The 16,944-nt window shown below is 40.8% G+C and overlaps 1 protein-coding gene across 5 annotated transcripts in view; it reads right to left on the reverse strand.

The window, feature by feature from the left end:
• Window positions 1–8,086: 8,086 nt before the first annotated feature.
• LOC134343917 (probable E3 ubiquitin-protein ligase HERC1) overlaps window positions 8,087–16,944 on the reverse strand; it is a 295,654-nt gene continuing 286,796 nt past the window's right edge. For 4 of the 5 annotated variants that reach the window (XM_063042841.1, XM_063042839.1, XM_063042838.1 and 1 more), the window contains exon 78: window positions 8,088–13,805. In XM_063042841.1, the coding sequence (XP_062898911.1) occupies window positions 13,620–13,805 (186 nt within the window). In that variant the 3' untranslated portion in view covers window positions 8,088–13,619. Of the gene's footprint in view, window positions 13,806–16,944 lie in introns of all 5 variants that reach the window. The other variant, XM_063042842.1, reaches the window with a different exon arrangement.

A 16,944-nucleotide genomic window follows, 5' to 3' on the forward strand; every position in this document is an offset into this window, starting at 1 on the left:
ATAGACCAGTGAGCCTTACGTCTGTGGTGGGAAAGCTGTTGGAAAAGATTCTTAGAGATAGAATCTATGGGCATTTAGAGAATCATGGTCTGATCAGGGACAGTCAGCATGGCTTTGTGAAGGGCAGATCATGTCTAACAAGCCTGATAGAGTTCTTTGAGGAGGTGACCAGGCATATAGATGAGGGTAGTGAAGTGGATGTGATCTATATGGATTTTAGTAAGGCATTTCACAAGGTTGCACATGGTAGGCTTATTCAGAAAGTTAAAAGGCATGGGATCCAGGGCCAGGTGGATTCAGAATTGGCTTGCCTGCAGAAGGCAGAGGGTGGTGGTGGAGGGAGTACATTCAGATTGGAGGATTGTGACTAGTGGTGTCCCACAAGGATCTGTTCTGGGACCTCTACTTTTCATGATTTTTATTAACGACCTGGATGTGGGGGTAGAAGGGTGGGTTGACAAGTTTGCAGATGACACAAAGGTTGGTGGTGTTGTAGATAGTATAAAGGATTGTCAAAGATTGCAGAGAGAGATTGATAGGATGCAGAAATGGGCTGAGAAGTGGCAGATGGAGTTCAATCTGGAGAAGTGTGAGGTGGTACACTTTGGAAGGACAAACTCCAAGGCAGAGTACAAAGTAAATGGCAGGATACTTGGTAGTGTGGAGGAGCAGAGGGATCTCGGGGCACATGTCCACAGATCCCTGAAAGTTGCCTCACAGGTGGATAGGGTAGTTAAGAAAGCTTATGGGGTGTTAGCTTTCATAAGTCGAGGGACAGAGTTTACGAGCTGCGAGGTAATGATGCAGCTCTATAAAACTCTGGTTAGCCCACACTTGGAGTATTGTGTCCAGTTCTGGTCGCCTCACTATAGGAAGGATGTGGAAGCATTGGACGGGGTACAGAGGAGATTTACCAGGCTGCTGCCTGGTTTAGAGAGTATGCATTATGATCAGAGATTAAGGGAGCTAGGGCTTTACTCTTTGGAGAGAAGGAGGATAAGAGGAATAGATAGAGTGGATAGCCAGCGCCTCTTCCCTAGGGCACCACTGCTCAATACAAGAGGACATGGCTTTAAGGTATGGGGTGGGAAGTTCAAGGGGGATATTAGAGGAAGTGCATTCCACGCACCAACCACCCTCTAAGTTTTTTACTTAGAGGGTGGTTGGTGCGTGGAATGCACTGCCTGAGTCAGTGGTGGAGGCAGATACACTAGTGCAGTTTAAGAGACTACTAGACAGGTATATGGAGGAATTTAAGGTGGGGGCTTATATGGGAGGCAGGGTTTGAGGGTTAGCACAACATTGTGATCCGAAGGGCCTGTACTGTGCTGTGCTATTCTATGTTCTATTCCATCGAAGACAAGGGCCAGGTGAATCTCCTCTGCACTTTCTAGTGCTTTTGCACCTTTCCTATACTGTGGTGGTCAGAGGTGCATATAGTTCTCCTGAAGACTGGCCAATGTTTTATAAGGTTGAGGAATAACCTTCCTGTGCTTGTATTCAGTGCTCTAATGAATGGACCTGAATCCCATGTGCTTAACTATATTATCTATTCTGTCAACTTCAAGCTTAATTGCAGGCCAAGGTCTTTCTAAGGACCTTACAATTCATGGTGTATGATGTGCCTCATTAATATTCCCAAAATGCATCACCTCACATTTAAACAGGACTACATTCCATCTGCCATTCTCGGCCCATTAATATTGCCCTTTATCCTTCAATATCAACAATTTCACCAATCTTCATGTTATCTGTAAACTTAGAGATCATTCATTCCTCCTATATCCAAATCATTCATGTAGTAACACTATTAGTCACAGGCATCCAACCACAAAAAGAACCCTTTACAATCAGCTTCCGTCTTCTACCTTCAAAACTAACTTTGGATCCAGTTTGCCCAATAATCCCATGGACCCAACTTTTTGGACCTGTCTCTCATGTAAACCACATCTTCTGCACTGAAAATGTGTACTGAGTACCTATTAAAAGAATTAAATCAGATTAGTCAGACTAGACCTGCCCTTGACAAATCCATGCTGACAATCCCTGATCATCATTACATTTCCAAGATATCACTAATTCTGTCTCTCAGAATTTTTCCATTTACTTCCTTTGGTCTGTAATTTCCAGGCTCTTCCCTGCGAAAAGGTGGCGGGGGGGAGGGGGGGTGCATTTTGCTTCAAGTCCAAAAAGCAGAAGAGATAGTTTTTGGGCTGCTGTAATACATAGAATTGCTGCTTACTTCTGAACAGAAACTTGCATAATTACAAGTCAAGTCAAGTCACTTTTTTTTTACTGTCATTTCGACCATAACTTGGTACAGTACACAGTAAAAACGAGACAACAGTTTCAGGACCATGGTGCTACATGAAACAATACAAAAACTACACTGGACTACAGACCTACCCAAGACTGCATAAAGTGTACAAAACAGTGCAGGCATTACAATAAATAATAGACAAGACAATAGGCACAGTAGAGGGCAGTAGGTTGGTGTCAGTCCAGGCTCTGGGTATTGAGGAGTCTGATAGTCATAGTCATACTTTATTGATCCCGGGGGAAATTGGTTTTCGTTACAGTTGCACTATAAATAATAAATAGTAATAGAACCATAAATAGTTAAATAGTAATATGTAAATTATGCCAGTAAATTATGAGATAAGTCCATGATGAGCCTATTGGCTCAGGGTGTCTGACCCTCCAAGGGAGGAGTTGTAAAGTTTGATGGCCACAGGCAGGAATGACTTCCTATAGCGCTCAGTGTTGCATCTCCGTGGAATGAGTCTCTGGCTGAGTGTACTCCTGTGCCCACCCAGTACATTATGTAGTGGATGGGAGACATTGACCAAGATGGCATGCAACTTAGACAGCATCCTCTTTTCAGACACCACCGTGAGAGAGTCCAGTTCCATCCCCACAACATCACTGGCCTTACGGATGAGTTTGTTGATTCTGTTGGTGTCTGCTACTCTCAGCCTGCTGCCCCAGCACACAACAGCAAACATGATCACACTGGCCCCCACAGACTCGTAGAACATCCTCAGCATCGTCTGGCAGATGTTAAAGGACCTCAGTCTCCTCAGGAAATAGAGACGGCTCTGACCCTTGTAGACAGCCTCATTGTTCTTTGACCAGTCCAGTTTATTGTCAATTCGTATCCCCAGGTATTTGTAATCCTCCACCATGTCCACACTGACCTCCTGGATGGAAACAGGGGTCACCGGTACCGTAGCTCTCCTCAGGTCTACCACCAGCTCCTTAGTCTTTTTCACATTAAGCTGCAGATAATTCTGCTCACACCCTGGGACAAAGTTTCCTACTGTAGCCGTGTACTCAGCCTCATCTCCCTTGCTGATGCATCCAACTATGGTAGATGGCTTGGGGGAAGAAACTGTTACAAAGTCTAGTTGTGAGAGCCCGAATACTTCGGTGCCTTTTGCCAGATGGCAAGAGGGAGAAGAGTTTGTATGAGGGGTGTGTGGGGTTCTTCATAATGCTGTTTGCTTTGCGGATGCAGCATGTCTAATGGCGAGAAGAGAGACCCCGATGATCTTCTCAGCTGACCTCACTGTCCGCTGCAGGGTCCTGCGATCCGAGATGGGGCAATTTCCGAACGAGTCAGTGATGCAGCTGCTCAGGATGCTCTCAATACAACCTCTGTAGAATGTGGTGAGGATGCGGGGTGGGGGGGGTGGGGGCGGGTTGGAGGTGGGAGATGGATTTTTCTCAGCCTTTGCAATAAGTAGAGACGCTGCTGGGCTTTCTTTGCTATGGAGCTGGTGTTGAGCGACCAGGTGAGATTCTCCACCAGGTGAACACCAAGAAATTTGGTGCTCCTAATGATCTCTATGGAGGAGTCGTCGATGTTCAGTGGAAAGTGGTCGCTCCGTGTCCTCCTGAAGTCAACAACCATCTCTTTTGTTTTGTTCACATTCAGAGACCGGTTGCTGGCTCTGCACCAGTCTGTTAGCCGCAGCACCTCCTCTTTGTATGCTGACTCATTGTTCTTGCTGATGAGACCCACCACGGTTGTGTCATTGGCGAACTTGATGATGTGGTTCAAGCTGTGTATTGCTGCATGTGTCTTTTTTGTCCAGGTGGAGGGTAGTGGCAATGGTGTTGTCTGTTGAACGGTTGGGATGGTACGCGAACTGCAGGGGGTCCAGTGAGGGGGGCAGCAGGGTCTTGATGTGCCTTATGACGAGCCTCTCGAAACACTTCATGATGATGGATGTGAGTGCAACAGGACAGTAGTCGTTGAGGCAGGACGCTGAAGACTCCTTCGGCATGGGGACGATGGTGGCGGCCTTGAAGCACGTAGGAACAACGGCGCTGCTCAGGGAGATGCTGAACATGTCAGTGAGAATCTCTGTTAGCTGGTCTGCACATTCCCTAAGCACTCTGCCAGGAATATTGTCTGGTCCAGCAGCCTTCTGTGGGTTGACACACAAAGACTCTGGCACACAAAGTTATGCTGCAGAAAGCATGGGATTTAAATTTTCTGCATTGTGAAATGGGAAATTCCAACAATAATATTTTTGCAAATCAACTTTGCACATCTGTTACTAATCTATCTAGAAGCCAGCAGTTTTGAGGAAATGATGAATCTCACACTGAAAGGCTGACAAACAGAATGGGGTCAGATAGCCTCATTGCTATAGCTGGCCAATGTGGATCCACTAAAAAAGTGCTTGAAAAATTTGCTAGAATAAATGTTGTTCTACCCCCAGTTCAGAAACCTGCATTCAACAGTACCTTGTCATTTGTTTTTGCAAGCTTCATGCCGAGTCCGTAACACCTCCATACTGTAAAAATATCATTCACTGTTCTGGCAGGACTATGGGACAGTGATCACATTGTCCCATGCCCTGTTTGGAGAGAGCTACCAAGGCAATAATCAGAGGCTGCCTGAGAGGAAGGCTGGCATGAGTATAAACTATGGCTTAGGACCAGCATTGGCTGCTCCATGTTTTGACAGACCACCAAACTGCTATGATTTCTCATTGTCTGCTTAACATCAACATTTATAAGCTGCTGCATCCATGGCAATGGTGGCTCACTAAAGAGTGAGATCACTTTAACCATTTCACTGCTGCAGGAGCACCAGAGAAATCAATCCTCACCCAGGTTCCCAGCATAACAGCAGGGAAGGAGAGGGTTCATGCCAGGTTTCTGACCCAACAATGACAAACTGAATCTCTCTTGTGATATAATGACTCTTCTTAGTTTCACTGTCACTAGCAATCCTATTTCTGAGAAAGCAACATGAACACCAAGTAAGATATCAGTGAGTGTGGAATTTGTCTTTTGAGTAGATTCTTTAAAAAAATGTATAATTGAAAGGTGTTTGGAGGATTTGGGACTTTTTTTGGTAGCCTAAAATCCCCCCTTAGACTACACCCTCTATTCAGCTGGGAATTACATTTCTGATTTGTACATTACAATTCTGGGTTGATGGAGTAAGGCTGTAATTTGAATGTTATTTTTGTTGTACATAATTACTGTTTTTAGAAGGTGGTAATCTTAGGTCATAATCATAACATCTGTTTCAATAAAATATTTCTTAAAAATGAATAGTTAGCCCTACTTTGTTTGTATTTCTTACATAATCTGGAACAGCAATACAGTGGAACCAAATCTGTACCCTAAACAATAGACACTGCACAACCAATGTGGCAACACCATATTGAAATGGTTAAGCACAGGTTCTGCTGATGCCCACAGATTATGTAACCCTTAATGCCATACAGCAATGTTAAAGTTAACTTCAATCTTCTAAGCATGCATATGTGAATCAATGGCAGAGCTATAGCATAGATATACTCTTGCTACTCCTAGTGAACTTCAGTTAGCCACATACTGTAGACGTTGAGTGACTGACTTGGCTGCTAGTGTGATTGAAGACTGATTTATAGTTCAGTTGTTGGAGGCCGGGCTTGACCACAAGGCTTCTGTAATCCATTTGCTGCCCAGCATATTGTTCTGGTCAAAAATGCAACCTGAAAAGGAGGTTGTGTAGAGATCACAAAGAGCAGTACAAGGCAGGAGGAAAATTGTTCTTACCATAAGCTCATATCCACCCAGGGTCTGGATGCAAGAACCACTTCCATCAGTGAATTGTCTGCATTGCGTGAGTAAATGTTCACTGAAATAACCTGATGTTCCAGCTATAATTTCAGTCCCAGCAAGAGAGAAAGGCCACTCTGCTAGTGGCTATCAAACTCCCAACCACATCAGAATTGATTTAACACTTTCCTTTTGGAAAGAATGAAGATGCATGCTACATATTTGCAGTTTTCCATTAATCATATATAAATCTAAATACATTTAATTTTCTCCCGTGGTGTTAGGATTCCAGGTTTACTCATAGGGCAAGCTGGCCTTGATTGCATCCATTACTTTGCTGGTGCCAAGATGAACTATAAACAGAAGAGATTCCTCTCCCTCCACGTTCATCTGGTGTGAAATCCCACTCTGCCGAATATCCTGGCAATATTCATATTGCCTTTTCCCTTGCAGTAGGTTTTCAGCCACTGTGAAACCTAAGTGCACAATCAACATGCATATGGACAACCAATAACATGTTCTACTATCACCCAAAATAAAAATGATTGCTAATGCTCCCAAATAAAATATGGTGGGATTCTGGAGCACTTTGAAGGGTGGGTTTTAAGATCTATGGTGTTTTTGAGGTATCATCCTTACTACACAAGGTACAATCACTGTTGAACACCTGTCTGGCCACTATGTACGTGACCATTATATCCAACTGCACTACTAATAAATTCTACTCCATATTCAAACCCCCAAGCTCCCCTCCCCCAATGACACTGTACTTCTTACCCTATCTCTGTTGCCAACTACTGTGTTTGCTGAAATGCCAAACAAATGAAGGGCCTGTACTGTTCTGTAATCTTGTATATTCCATGTTATAACACCCTCAAAGCCATTTTCAGCATGTGTGACGTTGTTCACTTTCAAGATTGTGTGTCTTACGACCTCACACTGCACCACTGACGGCACTTGATAAAAGGGCTCTAATCTAAATTCTGGTTATCCTCGCTCACCTGTACTGATAATGCCTGCCATTTTTTATATTAGCAATACTGAAGCATTTTTCTGTTTGCTCACCTGAGCATACATCTCCACCATTGTTTACAAGATGCTCAGTCACTTCCTTTCTGCATTCCATACTGCTACACCTCAACTTTAACACTACTAGCCTCTGTTTAGAATGGTAACCTGCCAGCATCTAGATTAGAACACTTCCAGTCTGTTATCAGCACCAAACACATTTTTGCTCCACTTTCAGCATTCTCATAGGACCATTACCTCCATGACACTCTGCTTCTGATCAATCACCAACTCATTCCCTTTTCACACAGACATGCAACACCTTAGTCTCCCAGCCATACTAGGTTCAAGCATTCCATATGAAATCAGCAACATTTTGCTTTTAATTTGGTATCCAGCATAGCCGCTGACAATGTGGTCTCCTGTACACCAATAAGTGGGGAAATAGATTGGATGCTTATGTGAAGCATGTCTCTCTTTTGACAACAAACCTGATTCCTGATCACCACTGGTTTCATTCGTCCCCATTGCCTGCTATTCCTGACCTCTGTAGCTTCAGTTCTTCCATTATCTCCACCGTCCCCAGACCAATTTGTTTGTCCCATTACTATCTGCTGTTGCCTTGAATTTAATTGTCCTTTATCTCTCCTGGCGCAACAAAACCTACCTTTTTACTAAATTCTTTCCCTTCCTCCTTCCTTTGCATCTTAAAACTTTTGTGTTTTCCAAGTTTGAATTGATGTTAAAAACTAACTTTGTTTTTTCTATCTCGACTGAGCTGTTGAATATTTCCAGCATATTTAAATTTATATTTTATATTTTATATATATATATATATAAAAAATCATATAACAATCACAGCACAGAAACAGGCCATCTCGGCCCTTCTAGTCCGTGCCGAACGCTTACTCTCACCTAGTCCCACCGACCTGCACTCAGCCCATAACCCTCCATTCCTTTCCTGTCCATTTACCTATCCAATTTTTCTTTAAATGACAATATAGAAAAATAAACATTTGGTGCACTGTCTGCAATGAGCTAAAAGACCTTAAGTTAACTGCATTGTGATCCCATGCCTTGTTTAGAGGTTATCCAGTTTTATCCCCGTTTTCTCTTGCAATCCACTGGCGATCAATATGAATAGCCCTCCATCTTTCCCCAATCCTTGTCTATTAATTAATTAGGGAAGATGTATAAATAAAACAGAAAATATTGAGAATGTTCAGCAACATCTGTGAAAAGAGAAAAAACAATTAATTTCAGGTGATACATACAAACTAGATGCCGAAGTAAGGCATTTAACCCCTCAATAAGATTATGCCTAAACTGATTGTAACCTCAAATTCACCTTTGCACCTACCCATGATAAGTGCTTACCCCTGTTAATTTATTTAGCTCTTCTTTTAAAATCTCTGCTTCCACCACCCCAAAGGAACTGTTCCAAGAACTCATTCTCCAGAGTGTAAGTATCACCTCCTTGGCCATAAATGGGAGAGACCCTTTACTCTTACCCTTCCAGAGTTCTAAACTCTTTAGAATCCCTGGTTCTGAATTCTCCCACTAGAAGATGCAATAAATATATATATATACCTTTTTAATTACTTGATGTATCTAAATAATTGGCTTTTGAAAAGAAAACACTAGCAAAAAGCCAGAACCTTCTATATATCAGAGCTTTGTACTCTTTTGCAATCATAAACAGTTGAGGCTCCAACCACAAGCCCTGAGGCACACATAACATTTGCCAGCCAGACCCATTTATGCTTACATTGTGGCACTGATTAACAATCTAATCTTCTATCCACACCAAAATGTTGCCTCCTGTAACATGAATTTTTGAAACTCACAATGACCCTTAGTGTGGCATTTTATCAAATGCATTTTACTTTGCTTCTTCACAGAACTGCAATTTGATTTTTTTTAAAAATCCATAACCTAAAATACCAGTTCACTTAAGCTACTTCTGTTTCCATGCCCTCATGACTGCTCTGACTCAAGTTTAAAATATTAGTCCACAGAGCAGCAGAGCAATACACCACAGAAACAGGCCCTCCAGCACGTAGTGCGCCAATCTGACCATCGAGCAGCTACCTGTACTCATCCTATTTAACAGTATTTGAACCATAGCCAATTAATTAATTGATTACCATACAGCGCAGACTAGGCCCTTTCAGCCCTTCGAGACGCACCACCCAGCAAACCCAGTTTTAACCTCAGCATAATCACGGGACAATTTACAACAACCAATTAACCTACCAGCCTGTACATCTGGTATAGGACTGTGGTGTGGGAGGAAACTGCAGCTCCCATGCATTCACTCCTTACAGTGACAGGAATTGAACCCGGGTCGCTGGTGTGTAAAGTGTTGTGCTAACCACTATGTTACCATGTCACTGGCGTCGGCATTCAAGTGCTTGACTAGACGGTACTTCTGTATCATGACAGTACCTGCTTTCGCCTTCCGTTCACAGTGTTAGCCAGATTTCAAACACCCTTTGAATGAAAAAGTTTCTTCTTCATATTTATTTATTGAGATACAGCACGGAATAGGCCCTTCTGGCCCTTTGAGACGTGCTGTCCAGCAGTCCCTGATTTGATCCTAGCCTAATCACAGGACAATTTACAACAACCAATTAAACTACCAACCAGTAGTCTTTGGACTGTGGAAGGAAACCGGAGCACCTGGAGGAAAACCACACAGTCACAGGGAAAATTATACAAAGTCCTTTCAGGCAGTGGTGGGAATTCCATCTAAATCTTTTACCCCTTTATTCTAAACTGATACCTTCTACTTCCAGAGGCCTCCACTAGTTTCCAAGATTTTGTTGTTCCTTCCACTGAAAATTATGTAGCAGCACTGAAATTAATTCTGATACTATTTAGCTCTTGGAGTCTGACAAGCTGCTTCCAAATTTTTCAGTTATGGAACACGTGAAGAGGGCTTTGGTTAATTCATTAACCCAGGGAATTGTGCAATGTCGGTAACATTTTAGGTTCATCCAAGTCAGTAGCAGGAAATTCCTGAGAAATTACACAAACTTGTTTCTTGTCATTCTATGCACAGTTTAACCTTATTCACATCTTATAAACTATTAAGCATTGTAATATTTCCATTAATTTGATCCCAGAAATCGATACTGAAGATTAGAAGCACACATATCCAATACTACCAATGTTTCAATACCTGTAAATGGGTGAGGGTTTATAACAGCTCATAAAACTGAATTTAGATCATTAAAGTCAGTGAACCAAGAATAGCAGACTACAGACAATTCTAATTCTTTCAACTTTTCCAGCAGTAGAACTTTTCCAGATTGATTCCTGGGATGGCAGGTCTTTCATATGAAGAAAGACTGGATGAACTGGGCTTGTACTCGTTGGAATTTAGAAGATTGAGGGGGGATCTGATTGAAACGTATAAGATCCTAAAGGGATTGGACAGGCTAGATGCGGGAAGATTGTTCCCGATGTTGGGGAGGTCCAGAACGAGGGGTCACAGTTTGAGGATAGAGGGGAAGCCTTTTAGGACCGAGATTAGGAAAAACTTCTTCACACAGAGAGTGGTGAATCTGTGGAATTCTCTGCCACAGCAAACTGTTGAGGCCAGTTCATTGGCTATGTTTAAGAGGGAGTTAGATATGGCCCTTGTGGCTACAGGGGTCAGGGGGTATGGAGGGAAGGCTGGGTTCTGAGTTGGATGATCAGCCATGATCATAATAAATGGCGGTGCAGGCTCGAAGGGCCGAATGGCCTACTCCTGCACCTGTTTTCCTATTTTCTATGTTAGATTGAAAGAATTAGAAAAAAGCAAGTCAAGAACACGCAAACACTAATCCCTCCTACCTACACCATGTCCATATCCCTCCATCTTCCTGACATCCATGTGCCTATCCAAACATCTCTTAAAAGCCTCTAATGTATTTTCCTCTACCACCATACCACGTTAAAGGCATTCACGACTCTCTGAGTAAAACAGAAATCTACTACAGACTAATCTACAATTCAGGTCAGTATTTTACCACCTAAAGACACCCTTATGAAGTGTTTACCTATTATTGCAAATTCACTTTGTAATATTTGCTACTATATGAAATTTTCCATGGAACAAGTTTGATAACATTATTGCAGAATCATCATGGGATCATATATACTGTAAATCCTGAGCAAGCTATGAAAATGCTATTTTTCAGTTTTCAGCAGATCTATTACTCATTCAACAAGTAACATTCTATTCACATTTTGCAGTCGATGGCTGAAAAGTTGATTTTATTATGCAGTGAAGAGCTTAACCATATTAAGATAGTAGTATTTTCTTGAACCTGAACACTGTATTATCTTTTAATTGATCACTGGCTGATTTGAAGGGAATAAAATACTGTTAAAATTTTATTTTTATGTTTTCTAAATTAATTTAATAATAAACCGATTAAATTTTCATTGATTTGCTGATTTATTTTTTGAAAAGTCTTTAAAGCTGATCAGTATAGAATGATTATTAATCAGCTTGGTAGGGCAATGGATGTTGTCTACATGGATTTAGTAAGGCGCTTAACATAGTCCCTCATTGGGGGGGGGGGCGCTAATCCAGAAGATTAAGATGCATAGGGTCCACAGTAAATTGACTGTTTGGATTCAGAACTGGCTTGTGCACAGAGTACTGGCTGAAGGGACTTAGTCAAGCTGGAGGTCTGTAGTGACTTGTGTTCAGCAGGGATCTGTGCTGGGATTTCTGCTCTTTGTGATATATATAAGTGACCTGGATGAAAATGTAGATGGGTGGATTAGTAAACTTGTGGATGACACAAGATTGGTGGAGCTGTGGAGGGTGTAGAAGATTATACAGCATGATATAGATCAGTTGCAGATATGGACAGAGAAATGGTTTGATTAACCCAGATAAATGTGAGGTATTGCACTTTGGTAGGGTAAATGCAAAGAGACAGTACTCTATTAAGGGCAAGATCCCTAAGAGTGTTGCTGAGCAGAGAGATTTTGGGATCCAAGTTCATAGCTCCTTGAAAGTGGCTACACAGGTTGATGAAGTGGTTAAGAAGGGTTATGGAATGTTTGCTTTTATTAGTCGAGACATTTGAGTTCAAAAGTCAAGAGGTTATGTTGCAACTTTATAAAATTCTGTTTCGGCCACATCTGGAGTACTGCATACAGTTCTGGTCACCCCACTGTAGGAAGGATGTTGAGGCTTTGGAGAGGGTGTCTGGATTAGAGGGCATGTGCTATCAGGAGAGGCTGGATAAACTTGGGTTATTTTCACTGGATTGCCGGAGGCTGAGGGGAGATCTGACAGAGGTTTATAAGATTATGAGAGGCGTAGATAGAGTGAACAGAGAGCATCTGTCTCCCAGAGGGAATGCATTGAAGGTGAGAGGGGGTAGGTTCAAAGGGAATGTGAGGGGTAAGATTTTTACTCAAGAGAGTGGATGCCTGGTATATGCTGCCTGGTATGGTGGTAGAGGCAAATACATTCGAGGTTTTAGAGACATTTGGATAGGCACGTAGATGTAAGGAAGTTGGAGGGATAGGGACATGGTGTGGGTAGGAGGGATTAGTGTTTGGGTGTTTTTGATTTGCTTTTTAGCTGGTTTGGTACTACACTGTGGACCAAATGGCATGGTCTGTGCTGAACTGTTCTACATTCTATACTTTCTATATTTGTTTAACGCATCAAATGATATCCTTTGATGTTCTGGAGCTATATAAAAATTTTAAAATACATCCTTGACAAGCAGAAGCATTTTTGATCGCCAGGAATTCCAGAGTTCTTTTATAAAAGCACTTCCTACTGCTTCCATCAAGAGTCCTTACCAATTAATTTTCCTGCATAAGCATCCCAAATCTTTTAAAATCAAAAATGCACATTTTATTACAATCTGAAGAGAATGCTCTTTTGGTGAAAGTTAAATAATTCTTTCAACCTTGCTGAACTGAGTGGCTTTATAAAATGCTTGCAATATAACTTGATTAAATTTTTACACCAGGAGACAAGATTTTAAGTATTTAGTTGTCACCTCCTCAGTCACCACTAAGTATGAACATCCAATGGCCACAGAAGAAGATGCTATGAATGTTTTAGCATGGCCCAGATCCTTTATTGTTCAGTGTGATATGGAAAATTATTTTAGTACAAAAGAATTGGATTCACCTCATTAAGCTTCCATAATCAGGTTACTGTTTGGCAATTATCCACCCTGATCCTGTACACAAGATGCTTAAGGTAGGCAAAGTGCTGGACATATTCAGTGTACCATGTGCATTATGCATTCTACAAAAACATGATTCTACAATTTTACAGGATGTAAGCAATTCCTGATTTTCAGTAGTGCACAAAATCAAATTAATTAGTTTTCTTTAAAAACACCAGCACATTTTTATGCAAAATTTGTAAGGTAGCAAATGCTCATCCCATAAAGTAGAAAATGTCAGTTAAAAAAAATTATGTGTTAAGTTGCTTGTATTTTTTCATGAAATTGCCTGAGATTCTATTAATTGAAAAGTTGATTTGCAGGTGGTATTGAAGAAAGCAGCACTCAATATTCAGTGTCTGAACCTTCTCCAGTGTCAGCATTCCTTGACAGCATGTAGTTGTCCATGTCAATTGATCTGCAGTTCTGAATGGCATACCGCAAACGTTCTGCCATCACCTGCTGGCTTGAGTAAGGTGGTAGTCGAAGCTGGAAGAAGCAGGTCTGAGCAGTGGGAAGACCATCGACGGGCTGCACAATGAAATAAAAAAGTAATAATGTTGAAGTACAGTAAAAAGATTAATTGTAAATATTTTGGTACTTTTTTTTTGCTGGCGGTTTGATATTTATCTTTAGAAGCTTTATGTATGACGCATGACTCTGGGGTTGAACACCAAATGGGATTTTTCTTTTTTCCCCACTTTCCTTGCCTAGTAGGGTTTTTTTTCCATCACAAAATTTTTAAAAACTTTATATAATTTTTTTTTCTTGAAACATTATAAGTGTTGTTTACTTCGATGTACTCGTGTTTATTTAACCAATTTTCCCCGGGATCAATAAAGTATGACTATGACTATGACATTTTGGAAAAAAATAATAAAAAGATTTGAAAAGAAAGAAAGAAAAGATAATTGTTTTTAACCTTGAAGGTTAATCACCTGATGGAAAAGATACTTGGTTACATCTGAAACTACCCATTCTGATGCATCAATGTCATACGTATGCTTGGGTACAAACATTTGACCAGAAACAAGTACCAGAATTCAGAAATCCAGAAACAAAGCATGTTCGCTTACTCACTGCCTGCAAGAAACACAATTTTTATGCCTGAAAACCCAACATCAAAAAATTGACATGGTATTCTGGTTATAATTCCTGTTCTTCATGTTAATAATATAAAAAAATGTCATGAATGGTGCAATGATCCTTTGGAAAGTTGTCCAGAAAATTAGCTCATATTTCTTTGTTTTGAACTGTTCTAAGGAGGACCCATTATTGAGCATGTCTGAAAGTGTTTTCACAGTAAAGTTGTCTTTGCAACAGCACCATTGAAAGGTTTTGGAGGGCGGGGATGCACCTTGGGCAGTTTTGCCCTATACTGTACTCTTTTAGTTCGCTAAAATATCTACTCTTCTGGGACCCAACACAATCTCCTGAAAGCACACAACCCTCTCCTTCTCGGGTCCTGATCTTCCTGTACCTACCCCAAAATCCAAAATGTCCCAATCCCCCTATATCAGCCTTATCATTACAGAATTTACATTTCTTACATTACAGACTTTTGCAATGGCAGACTTTTGACCAACAATGTAGTGAAAGTGCTATCCATTGTCCCTTCCGAATGTTTCCTATGGCTCAGATCAATTTCCAAGCCCACATATTTTCAAAATAAGGAGTAACATGAACTTAGAGAGCTCACATTTGTTTGAAATACATTCAGAGCTAATTGAAGCATTATATTTAAACTGGGCAGCCTTACTTTGCATCTCAAAGTAGGTCAGTTCTGTCAAAAGTGGCAAAAGTTACATATGCCTTAAACTTTTATTTAGTCAGCACAGCTGCAGTAATATGCATATCTCCCAATCAACAGCAAACTGTTGTATACAATAAATCATAGATGCGTAGCTTGCAAACTGCTAAAATTAATTTTCCTTTGAAGAAAGGCACTTTGCCATACCAGCTATTAAAATGCCTGGATTCCCACAACTGTTTAATACTGTCTGAGTTTTGTGCATTAGTATTATGGGATCTAGTATTAGTAAGGTGTTCGATTCTACACGTGCACATTCACACTTGAATGACTAGTGTTTACTTGTGGAGTAGGATCGCAGCTGATCACGGAACAGAACATTATCACTAGTCCAACCACTGCACTGGTGCAAGGCAAGCAGATTGACCCAGCTGAAGCATAGAATCCTAGAGTATTACAGAAAATAAACTGGCCCTTTGGCCCATCAGCATGGTTGATAACACCACTGTGGAATCATAGAATTGAGATGGACAAAAGTTTGAATGAGGCCCAACGCTCGCAAAGTCCAGTAAAACTCCAATTATCCAGCATGTTTGGGACTTTGGTCATAAGAGATTTTCAAGATTAGATGTTATCACAGTTAATATTCAACACATTTCTGATTTTTTTTAAGGTGCTACACAGTGTGATAGTATAATTTTTTTTAGTAAATCCAGCAAGTTGAAAGGGAGCATAGACAAGTGAAGAGAGTGCAGGAAGCAAGACCCTCCAGGAGTCTGGAAGAATCATGCAAACTGGGAAAGCCTGTTTGCAAGACAGTGCGTGTACTGAAGGGAGCATGGAAAACAGGGAACCCATTGTGCTTGAGGGAGTTTAGGAATTAGGATCTGGTGAACCAACAGGATTTCTGAACAATTGGAGTGTGGATTATTGGAGTTTTAGTGTAAATACAGAATCCAATTTTCTGGCTTATTCAAATATTCTGCTACTTTGAGAGAGCCAATGGCTCTCCATACAACCCGGAAAGATGTTAAATTGACAACACATATATGAAGAATAAAGCACATAATCATCAGGAAGAAATCAAGTAACGCTGGGTTAAGGAAGTTAGAAATATCCAATTGGCTGAGGTATTACTAATTGTGCCAGAACTGCCGCAAGAAAGATTACCGTGGACCTAGTTCATCACAGGAGAACTCTTGATAATTACAATTAATACGTTCATCTGACCCAAATGAAATGTCTACATTTTCCTTCACTCAACATATGTGGACAACAATTCATAACATTTTCCAACTCTGTAGCCAACTACAAATGTTAAAGTTTAACATTTTTCTTATACAAACAAATCTCCCCATATCTTTGCACGCAAGAGTTTTCCACTACCTAATGTGATGCTGCTTTTACATTTTATCTATAGAGGGCTGACTGTTAAGAGTAGTTTTTTAAAAATCTGAAGTACTGTACACCATCACCAAACATGTTCTGATGATGAGTTCTTGAAAAATCATTTTTCTAGGCTCTGCATGGACCACAAGTGTAACAGCAAACCACGCTTTTGTTACAATATACAAGGACAATGAAGTAATGAATTGCATAATGGCCATATGTTAGAGATAGATGATTAATGAACTGAAGCCCCTTTAACAGCATTAATAGCATTCCTTTAAGAACCCAATTTGCTTACAACAAATATCAAGTACATTCTATTTTTGACAACTACAGGAGTATCACTTTATGAATGCAATTTAATAACATCAAATGCTATAAATACCTATATTAGCCCACATTTCTTACCAAAAGTTGCATTTGGAATGGTGCTGCACAAGCTCCAAAAATTAAGGAATTAGATATGCTCTGTGTGTTGCTTCAATAACAATTACAGCTGTTTTTAATTGTGTGCTTATTTCAGCATGGCCA

This window comes from Mobula hypostoma, chromosome 3 (genome assembly GCF_963921235.1).
Source record: "Mobula hypostoma chromosome 3, sMobHyp1.1, whole genome shotgun sequence".
NCBI lineage: Eukaryota > Metazoa > Chordata > Chondrichthyes > Myliobatiformes > Myliobatidae > Mobula > Mobula hypostoma.